At 41.8% G+C, this 11,337-nt stretch overlaps 1 protein-coding gene across 1 annotated transcript; it reads right to left on the reverse strand.

The window, feature by feature from the left end:
- Positions 1 to 467: 467 nt before the first annotated feature.
- LOC100381576 (uncharacterized) lies at positions 468 to 8,495 on the reverse strand. The gene is made up of 25 exons (NM_001174401.2): positions 8,416 to 8,495; positions 8,150 to 8,329; positions 7,951 to 8,064; positions 7,711 to 7,869; positions 6,860 to 7,037; positions 6,661 to 6,787; positions 6,468 to 6,577; positions 6,233 to 6,371; positions 6,038 to 6,147; positions 5,872 to 5,941; positions 5,603 to 5,676; positions 5,434 to 5,529; positions 5,255 to 5,350; positions 4,815 to 4,942; positions 4,493 to 4,727; positions 4,147 to 4,314; positions 3,434 to 3,538; positions 3,210 to 3,359; positions 2,967 to 3,077; positions 2,703 to 2,882; positions 2,406 to 2,534; positions 1,729 to 1,824; positions 1,380 to 1,565; positions 821 to 996; positions 468 to 696 (listed from the first exon to the last, which is right to left on the reverse strand). The coding sequence occupies exons 1-25, from the start codon at positions 8,493 to 8,495 to the stop codon at positions 468 to 470; spliced, it is 3,426 nt and encodes a 1,141-aa protein (NP_001167872.2).
- Positions 8,496 to 11,337: the final 2,842 nt, after the last annotated feature.

The following is an 11,337-nucleotide window of genomic DNA, read 5'->3' on the forward strand; positions in this document are numbered from 1 at the left end:
ATCAGTAAACATCCATCAAATAGCCCCAAACATGGTGGAATTCGTCATGACAGGCCACGCACGCATAAATAACACCATCCAGCACGCCACCATATTTTTACACTACAAATAGCTGCCCGGAGAACAGGGCAGAAATGGACGACAATCTAAGGTACCACTAAACTCAGCAGGAAAAGCTTTACAAAAGAGGAAGCAAGATGATGCCAGCAGATCCATCTCCATTCGAATGTGGCGGCGCCAGGTGATGATTTCCGGGGGCCAGGGAAGAACCAAAACCTAACTTAGAGCGAGCGATGTCACTGTCAATCACCCCACCTGTGTCGCGGGCCACCACAAGAGAGGCGCTGCGGACTTGATAAATATAGCATCATCCTCTCGTCATCTAATCGTTTACCCTTTCTCCCTATCTCCTACAGGTCCTACCAGTCTCTGCGCTAACGAATCTCCTCCAGTGCTGCAGGCCAGAGTCACCTTGTTGGCTGATCAGATGCCTGGTTGGTGGCGGTCGACGGTGCCGCTGATATCGCTGGATGCGGGTGCGGGTGCGCTCCATTGTCCTGTGGAGGTGCCGATCCCCACTTCGGGTCCCCGTCTAATGGCTCCACCACATGGACCTTGCCGTCGCTCATGCCGATCGCGATCTGGTTAGGCTCCATGGGGTGCGCAGCGACTACCAACGGGTAGACCCGTCCAGCACTGTTGGATAACATGGACCAGGTCAGAAACGGCAGCTAGACATCTATCACTTGCAAAATGGATGGTACAGGCACAGCCAAGACTGAAAGCAAGTAGTTTAATTTAGGCGGAGATCCATTCATACCAGGCTAGTATTGAAGGTGGAATGTAAGCGGAAGGAGCAATCCGGCAGCGCAGCCTAAGAGATTCTGCTTCGAAGACTCCGATAGCACCATCGCAGAACCCAGCGTAAACCAAGAGACCGTCGCACGAGTATATCGCACTCGATATCGGAGCTGGGAGTGCATCTCTTGGAGACCACTGCATATGTTCAAATTTATTAAGAGAATTAATAGTAGGATGAGAACACCCAATGTAACAACTCTAGGCGCAATTGAAGGTAATGATATCATCATTCCGATAAAAAAACAGATCCATGACAAGTGGTACCATAGCATTACTAAGGCATAAACTGTGCAACCTACGATTTATTAATGTTGGTATATGATTATACATCATGAATCTGGTAATAAAGCTCGGTTTTTAAATCAAGTTGATAATATCAGTCACATATCATGGAGAATGTGAATGTACAGTGGTACAAAAAAAGAAGTGTGCCGATTAGAAATGAGAAATTAGTAGTCAAATCTTATTCACCGTAGGAGAATTGGCAAAGCCAAAACATTACTAGATCACGAACTTACCAAGCGCAAACAGTCAAGATTCCCATCATAGATTCCCAACTGGCTCTCATGGACGACCAAAAGATGTGTTTGGTCATTGTGAAACTGCACCCTTGTGTCACCAACCAAAGTGCCAGGTCGGTTTGCTGGGGGTTGGATATATCTTGATTTCTTTTTTTCCCAGCCATCAATACTCCACACACATAGCTACAGAATTTGCACAAGAAATCAATTACCCAGAGAAAGACAGATACATTCTTGTCAGAGTGACTGCAATCAAAATTTTGTATATTAATGGAACTAACATAAGCAAGTAGTTTTCTCGCACCTTATTTGATATTCACACAAAAAATGATAGAACAAAACCTACCTGAGCATCAGCACCTGATGATACTAGCACATTCATTGATTGAGAAAAGGCCAGCCCCGTAATCTTCTTCTGATGTCCCTTGAGCTTACTTTTGACCTGATGTAAGATTAAAGGCAGATCAATAAAAAGACTGCAAATATGCGAAGGAAAACAGATGTATTGAAGTGTGTAGGATTTGGGATTACAGCAGTTAATGATACAACAAACTCCCAAATGGCCAAATCTATAACTCTTGAAGGTTAACTAATTGGGTACTACTGTGTAATCACATATTATTTCTTTGCAATACAAGTATGAAAAACAACATTGCAAGGTCTACCAAGCTATATTCCAAAATACAAAATTACTTCCATTATTTAAATATAAAAATATTTAACTCGCCAAACAATCTCCAATAGATAGTTGAGAAAAACTTCTCTATGTTAGTCAAATTATTTCGACTACAAATTCTCTATGTTAATTAAATTATTTTGAATATCAAGTCCCTATGCTAGTTAAATTATAAATGATCATAATTCATAACAAATATTATAGTGCCATTTTGACAATTCAAATGATGAAGCAAGTTTTGAAAGTCTTGTAAGTCAAATATAAAGTTCAGTTGCTAAATTAAAAAAACATAATTTGCATAATGGGCACTTTGTTTCGTATTAAGGAAAAAAGCGACGATAGCATACATCATCAATGCGGACATTGTAGATTTGGATGGTAGAGTCCTCCATTCCAATGGCGATGATATTATTATCTTGTGGGTGGAATGCAAGGAAAGTTGCAGCAGGTGGAGGTGCCATGAAAGTAGTCATGACCTGTCAGAGATCCCAGATCCAAGCTTTAGGGTAAGAAATTGGCAATGATGCGATCATGGTATAACAATTTTTATCTGAAGCTATCAGCAGCAAACTACAACTACCATTGACTCATGGACATCTATGAGACGAACAAAATTATGGTGAGGCGCTGAAAAGGACATCTACCTTAAATGTCATCATATTGAACAACGAGACTTTGCCACCAGATGCAGACATAACATAGGAGTCATTTTTGGACAATGCAATGCAGGCGGTTGCTTCTTCTGGGTTGCCATCATTCGTGTCATTTGTCATCAGAATCCCATTTGCAGGTTGCCACAGGTGAGGTGCAACAGATGCAGTAGACTAACAGGATACAAAAATAACAAATTTCAGAAAGCAAGCACACAAGATTGCCATTAAAAATGAGGTAGAATTCTCTAGTCTAACCTTGCCGCTAGGATTTCTGTCGCTCCGTTGCCATTTCCACAACTTATGAACAGCATTGGAGCCAAGAGCCAAGAGTGCAACCCCATTATTTGTATATAACAAACGGACAATCTGCGGAACAAAGAAATAAACGTAACCTACATCAGAGATTTTCATAACCTAGAACATCAATATAAAGACCAACTCATGTGTCAGTTTGATTCTGCATGCATGATTAAACAACTTAATCACAATTCATCATACTTTGCTTGGATTAGTGTCTGTGTCTGTCAAATGCAGAGCTCGAAGATGTCCATTATCAACAATGTCAGCCAACTTCCAGGTTTTGACCTTTTCGGATTCATCTGTTATTCTTGGCTTAACATCTGGAGTTCTGCTAGCATCCATAGGTGCCTGCGAATTTTTTACCTTTAGCAAACCTACATAATGAATAGCAAGAGACGATGGGAAAGGCAGAAGGAACTCACCAAGCCACTTGTCGACACTGCAGGCAAGATCCGATCAGGTCGCTCGGCATTTACTGCTATAGGACTGCTGACATTTGAAACAGGACCAAGGGCGACAATTGGAGGCTGCAATAAAAAAACCAAACGTGATAGTAAGCTAACAACAAACCTTGTCAATATCCACTAAAATTCCAACATGAATTGAAAGCAAAAGAAGGCATGTAAGTGGTGAAGTACAGTCAGATGAATCTTCATTAACTACAGTCAGATGACTGCTTAACACCCATTCTGGTGTATTTTCCCAATGCACCAGAAGGAGATAGAAACAATTAGCTTTTCCTTCACCACAAATATACAACAGTTGTCGAGTAATTATGCCTATGACAGCAGCTAACAACAATTCCAGATGCAGAAAATAAGATACTCATAAGTGACTTTTTGAGGTTGTCTGAAGCCAACTGTTCTAAATTGACAACGGAATACTTATTTCAAGTAATATGAGTATTTGCTATATTCTACAGGCGTTATAATAAAAAAAGTCAAAATTTACAGAGATCCCACTTATTGTTGACTGGAGCGAGAACTTGTCCAGGTTAGACATTCTGCCTGGGTTTTGTGGCAAATTGCAGCTCTGAACAAATAGGCTTGTAGGGTCTAACAAAATTTCCATTGTGACAGAAGAATAAATGTAAATAGAACCAAGTTATGTGGAACAAAATAATATATATCACTACCTTGGTGTTTATTTGTTGAGGAGGTCCTCTAGAGCCCTCAAATGCTCTACTCTCAAGCATCCTAAGCAAGCGTTGTCCATCAGTGTTGGCAAGTATTTTTATTCCATTATCACTTGTGGTAACTGCAAGTAATGAACCTTCTCTATTGAATCTCAAACGAGGGCTTGCCTGCAAAATATCAGTAAAAAGCTTCAGCATGGTAACAGAAAAAAGAACTCAACCAGAGCGGGAAGACGTCCCCTAGGCATTGCGATAAGAAACTGTACCAGGATTTGAACGCAGACAGGCAAGGGGAGACCCCCAAGCACACTGCCCTAACTGGTATAAGAAAAAGGAAGATACTTACTGGCAGTCCACCGTCACAGTCTGTTGTTGTTAGTATGTTATTGTTATCCATATCCCAGAATTTAACAAGAAATTCATCTCCAGCAGCCAAGAAGCGATTCCTAGTTGTGTCAAACTGAACAACACCGAGTGAACGTTTCCTGAAGCCATTGTATGTCCTCTTAATTGCCCCTTCAGTTTCATTCCACTCAACCAAGTGTGAATCACCTTCTTTACTAGTACCACAAGAGAATAATCTGCAAGAAAAAATGGATCAAGAACTTATATAGTTTGTTACTCATCAGCAGATATTAAACTTTATATTAACATTTGCTATGTTTCACCTTGTCCCATCAGCACTGTAAGCCATGGTAGTACACCAATGTCCAGGAGCATCATAGTCAACTCTTGAGCCCAAGCAATCATACAACCATGCCTTGATTTTTCCATCAATGGCAGTAGAGAAGATAAACTACAGTACAAGACAGCTAAAGTTAAGAAATATATGACAAATGACAAATAGTAAGGACAAAACAAAACATATCAGAACCTTTACGTATCAAACATTATAGCAATAAACATGGTGTTAATACTAAATGGGACCATTACAGCAATAGACATGACATAGTTGGATGCTAAAAGGGAACACAAAGGTCTTTCTCAAAAAATAGCATCAGTCGGAACATTGCCAGAATACTAACACAAAAGGTCTGCAACATAATGCCAGTGCAAAATAAATAGATGAGTTTCAAGAAAATCAGCGTTGAAGTCATGCCAAGGGTACCTGAATGGACTCCTTGTAGTGAGGGCATACAGAATACACAGGAGCTTCATGTCCTTCAAATGTGTACTGCTTCTGTCCTGTTTGAGCATCCCACACCTGCCAAATCAAGAGTCCGGATATATTCCAGGTGTTCTTGTTTGTTTTGAGAGAAAAAACAAGAGACCACACAATATCCTCACCTTGATGAGTTTATCATCACCACATGTGATGATAGATAGAGTTTTATTAGGGTGAGAGAAGGCTATATCATTAACCCCACCGATGTGTGCGTCAATCTGTAATTCCAAGAGTTAGGGACCTTAAAGCAGTTAGTATTTACAATCAGTATTAGAATATATGTGCACACACCTCTGCTTGCTGCCGTAAATCTCCATTAGGTACAAAAGTATATGTCTGAACAATATGCTTCGAGAAAGCAACACCTGGAAAAAGCAGCTGGTGGAATTAAATATCTCCATTTAAGATCCAAACAAAATAGAACACCACAATTATGAAACAACATCAATATCGAGATTAAAAAATAGAACACTCCCAAGTATACCATAATGGATAGCGTCTTATTTTAACAAGAGCACAACCAAATGCAAATAATAGCATTGAAAGAAACACTACCATACCTAGAATAGTTCCATCAGGGCTCCACAGACATCTATTGACAGATACTGCAGCATCTTTCATCAGCGAAGCCTGCAGAACAACAAATTGTCGATAAAAAACTACCATTCAAGGCACCAAGCTGCTTCCAGCTGCACAAAGCTCATACACAATAACTGAAGTAGTCACCTGCAAAGGCAAGGTACAGGAACCAATATCCCAAACTTTGAAAGTCTTGTGAGCTATCCTTTCCCGTGAACCAACTTCCCACACCGCAATGTCACCAACATTTGTTCCAACTGTTTAGGTCAGGAAACTGTAAATATAATGGACAGTTACCAAAGTAACAGTTCAATAATCAAGGGACATGTTTGCAGCGAGTACCTAAAAGAATGGTTTGTTGAACGGGGTGGAAATCCAGGCTCATAACATTAGAACCCTGATTAAGGGTACGAGAAACTTGTTTGGGAAGGTCTTCTTGTGTGTACATATTGGCAGGATGGCTTGCACCAGAGAAAGATACCTGTCATAGTTTCAATGAATCATAGCTTGTTTGATTATGTAAATTACAGAAAAAAAATGAGGTCAAACACAAATCAGTCTTGAGTTCGTCTAATACCTCATCTGGTTGTCCAACCCGCATTCTTTTCATGAGATGTTCTGAATCTGCAGATTGGTAATCAATACCAGGTGCACTTGTAGGGGTTCTAGGATGCTTTAGAAATGCCGCTGAGAGCAAACAGCCAGTTCAGAAAGGACCAAACACTGCAACCAGCAACAACCACCATTTATCAGAATTACTTTCAACATACCTGTGTTTGGAGCCTGAACGAGACCAGGTGGCCCTTGTGCAACAGCAGCATGAGGCAAAGAGGGGTTGGCATTTGTCATCCAACCTGCAATTGCGTTTGGAGATGGCGACACCACAGGTTGAAATGGCTGCAAGATCGATGCCATATAAGCAATCGATAGTCAGGATAAGTTAAATGGCCTAATTGTGACAATACTTACAGCATGAGCACCCATTGGTGGAAATCCAGCTGACTTAGGGATGGATCCAAGTGGACCATTGGCAGGTGGAGGTGCTCTTGCTCCATTGGTAGGAGCAGCACAAGAGTGATCAGTGAAGAGTGTCTTGATGTCAGGGTTTGGTCTGGGGTTCTTGCAAAGCTGATGTTGCCAGTTCAGACTGAAAGGCATTAGAAAGAAAACCCAGTTAGCCTCATCTTTTACATGCACGAAATGTGCTTCTGAAAGCATTGTTAGATTTGTAGGCATAACAAGTAGAGAAATCCCAATTGTGGCATTTATGGACATGACCTTACAATAAGAAAAGGGATGGTATCTGCTATAGCATAAGCATCTAAAGCTAGGGCCACTATAAAGAGACCATTTCTTTGCACATTGTCGATAAAAGCTGGTTACTTGGGATAAACAGGTAGAGATGTGCAAATCACATGAAACAATCCGAAAAGGAAGAACCATATCAAGAAGATTCTGTAGTGATGAACAACCAGAAGCAATAAAACTTCAACAAGACAAAAGAACAAAGGAAGCATTGACTACATTTAACTGACACCTTATCCATCATAATTACTAAGGGAACTCAAAGAAAGACATTATTTGGCACCAGAATAACCAGAAAGAAGATTTAAAAAATAGTAAACCTACACAAGTAGCAGTTACATAATTGAACTATTTGATTTATACCAATTGTGCACATAGAAAATTAAATGCTACCATACAATCTAATTAAATTTAGACCAAAGAACATCATAGAATTTATATTCACAAATCGTAACCTGATATTTTAAGGAAGTCTATATGTGTGACTAAACATATCAAAATCAAACAATCAACACCTTTGATTGATCAATGTGCGAAGTCTGGAAGCTTTGAATGGTGGGAAATTCAGCTTGTCCCGGAACAGAGGGTTTGCTTCAATGAGCTTTTTGAGCTCCAAAAGCATGATATTCCGGGCTGACTTTGTGTCCCCATACTTGGACAGCTGCTCATTTTGCCTGTTGATCATTAATACACAATCACATCCGCCCCGGCCCAATGCACTAAACATTTTTCTTCTGAACAGAAAGTTACCGAACCTGAAATTCTCCAAGGTCAGCAGCTGCGTTATCTCCTTGAACAGCTCCTCATTGAAGGAGGCGAATACCTTAAGATCCTTCACGAGAATCTCCACAGCCTTGGCTCTGTCATGCCTGTGACACCGACAGCAAATTCAGCAAAAAAAACAACCTTGACAACGACAAGGGACCAAGAGTAGCTTAGCGATGGGTCAGTCACCTATCAAGGGCCTCGAGGTACTTTTGCTTGCGGATCTCAAAGAAGATCTTCATGGAGTAGCGGTTGTCCTCCACCTTGGTGAAGCCGCTGAGGTACTTCTCCACCTCGTCCCACTCGCCGCCCTGCACGAGGTCCTCGAAGTGCTTCATGTTGAAGTAGAAGCCCGACTCCTGCTCCAACCTGCAGAGGCAACCGCAAAAGGGATCAGAAATCCAGCAAAGCAAGGCCTCGAAAAAAAGCCATTCATGGTCATGGCCTGCACTCACTTGTGGACCGTCTCTTTGAACTTCTCCTCGTCGAGGAACTGCAGGATGAGGAAAACCAGCTCCCTGCTAAGAGACGACATGGCTCCCCCGATCCCGGCCGGAGCCTCCAGCTCTCAAAAACCGGCCTAAACCTCGGGCCTTCCCGGCAGATCCCTCCCAAACCCCCCGCAAAAACCCGCTTCAAACCGCCCAAAAAGCGACAGCAGCAACTCAGCAAGCAAGCGGCTACACCGAGCTCAAAACCTTGCTCGGGAGCCCAGAGCCAGAACCCACGAACCAAGCAAACTCACGACCAGAGCACGGGCCTCGCCGCGCCCATCCCGCCGGGATCCCCGCCGATTCCGTCGGCGCGACCGCCGATCTGAAGCTGCCGACGCCGGCAGCTCGAATCCGGCCGCCAGGCGTCGCCTGCAGAGGGTCCCGCCTCAAACGCGCCGCCGTCGGCTAGGGTTCGGCCGCGCCGCCGCCTCCGTCTCCACGCCTCAGCAACAGCTGCCCGCGTTTCGCTTCTTTTATCTCGCTCGCTTAGTTTCTCTCTCCGAGAACTTCTCTCGCTCTCTGTTTTCTCCTCACCCGTTTCGGGGTTTTTCGGACCGCGTTTTATAGCCCCCTCGAGCAGTCTCTGCATATATAGCAACCCAGACAACCCGAGCAATTACGGTGACGCCCTCCTAGCAGCCACTATATTTACGCGTCTACCACTGTCGCATCAGGTCTCCAAGGGCAACCTCGTGATTTTTCTCGGGGAGGGCAGAAGCGGGAAAGCGGCGGTCGCGCGGTCGCTTGCCAGCCAGGGAGGGTTGTTTCCGTCATTCGGCGCATGGGAAGCGGAGCATCTGGGGGTGGCTGCGGGGCCCACGATGATCGTGGGGACGGTGAGGGGTAGAACGGTCATTTTGGGAGCCGGATACTGTAAGTTTTCCCTGCTGCCACGTCACCCTTCCTCGTACCCATTAAAATAACTCCTTTCTCTTGCCCGGTTTTCCTCCCTCTCTCCATCGCTTTCTGGCGCATCACCGGTTTCAATTTTTGAACGAGGCGGGTTTGTGGTAGGCGCACCCAGCACACCTACCCAGCTTTTCAGGCGTGTACTAAGTTTGATCATGACACGATATAGAATATGTTCTCTTTCTTAGATACTATAGCTTGCTGTTCCAGAAAAAATTGTATATATAGAAGATATACTTGGCTGAAAGATGTTGTGCTATGGATTAAATAGGTATCCAAATTGTTAAGATAAATTTCATATTTTAAAATAGATCATTTCTTATATTATCAAACACACTTATTATAAATAAGAATAAATTTTTGCATAAATTAATTTATACGATATTTGCTCTTGCAACAAAAAATGAAAAAATATATGTAATTGTATCCAAATTATATCCGAATTTTATATCTATTGTTTGAAAAAAATATGATAAATTTGATATTTATTTTTATGAATCTTCATAAGCTCAATGTTAAAAATAAAAATATAAATTTGCATAGCAGATTATATATCCTATTTATTCACAGTAAAAGAGAAAATACCAAAAAATGATGTTTGAATAAATATTTATTTTCATCCCAACTTGTGCATCTGCATACCATATTTCATCGGCTCAACGGTGAAATAATATCTTTTTGGCTACAAAAGTGTTTATTTATGTTAATGTACAGATCATCATATTGCAGATATATTTGTATCCGACACATGTATTTTCTCTAGTTGGCAATTGGTACTCTTTGAGAAGATTGCTTGAACACATGATGTTTTCATCATTAAAGCTAATGTTTTCAACCTCTATTATTTTTTTATCTTTGAGTATGTTGAGAGATGAGTAGCCAATTTAGGGCATGTACAACCCCATTAATTGAGGTGTCTCTTAAGGGGTTTCTAGAAAGTTAAGTGAAAAAACTCAAGATAAGAGCATGTCTCGTCATGACTTTCTATATTTATTGTCTCTTTACTATATTATGGTCTAGAGGCTTAGGGTTGTATTATGTAGTCTCTTACCTGTCTCTTTGATTTAGAAAACCGTTCTAGAGTCTCTAGGTTGTACATGGAAATGGGTGTCTACCATGAAAACCATGTATGTATATTGAGACTGATCTAAAATAGGAAGTACGAGAACATGGCATTCATATATGGTATAGCAATGCATTGAGGCTACCTTCTAAATCTGATTCTCATAAAAAATACTTGTTCTCTAATCGATGTTCGTAGCAGCCCTAACAAGACTTTGGTTGTTGACCATGCAGATAGTCATGGTATGGATACAAACTAGCTATTGTTTCATCCACAAGCTAACGCTAACGCCTAGTTTATTTCGGTGCCAGCATTACCACACACAAGAAAGCCAGCAGCGGCCAATTGGTTTGCACACACGTGCCAAATAAAACCACGGCGACATGTTGGTTCACACTACAATAACAGAAGCCATTTTCGGTGGCCATAAACCGCCAAAATGAGCCTTTCGGTAGCAGGTGCGACATCAGGAGAGAGGAGGGAGTGAGAAGGGAAGAGAGGAAAGAGAGAAGAAAGGGTGTTGTGTCACGTTAAAATTCATTATTTTTGGCAGCCGGAACGCATGCCGTCGAAAATAAGGTTATTTTGGGCGGCCATAGAACTTAGCCGCTAAAAATAACCTTATTTTTTGCGGCCAGTCGACCACTCACAACCTCCAAAAGTTACTTACTATTTTCGGCGACCAGGGTTCGGCCGCCAAAAATGGTGTGCAGTTTTTTGTGTCACGAGAGTTTTTGCCAAATAGCAGCTGAGAATGCTTTAGGGAGTATTCGAACGAGTCATAAACACTTCATAATTGCTATCTCGTAATGTTTTAGGTATAGAAAAATAGTTGGTGCATGATCATAAGTAGTAAGCTTGGCCATATCCTTGAACGGTCCTGTTAGAATGCTTTGATGCTACTAGACATG

This window comes from Zea mays, chromosome 10, assembly GCF_902167145.1.
Source record: "Zea mays cultivar B73 chromosome 10, Zm-B73-REFERENCE-NAM-5.0, whole genome shotgun sequence".
Taxonomy (NCBI): domain Eukaryota; kingdom Viridiplantae; phylum Streptophyta; class Magnoliopsida; order Poales; family Poaceae; genus Zea; species Zea mays.

Bases quoted from the DNA above. Each gene is read 5' to 3' on its own strand.
- LOC100381576 (NM_001174401.2), bottom strand. From the start codon at position 8,495: ATGTCGTCTCTTAGCAGGGAGCTGGTTTTCCTCATCCTGCAGTTCCTC. The intron at 5,677-5,871 runs GTATGGTAGTGT...TGCTTTTTCCAG, and splicing joins CCCTGATGGAACTATTCTAG to GTGTTGCTTTCTCGAAGCAT. The intron at 3,078-3,209 runs GTATGATGAATT...TTTGTTCCGCAG, and splicing joins CAGACACTAATCCAAGCAAA to ATTGTCCGTTTGTTATATAC.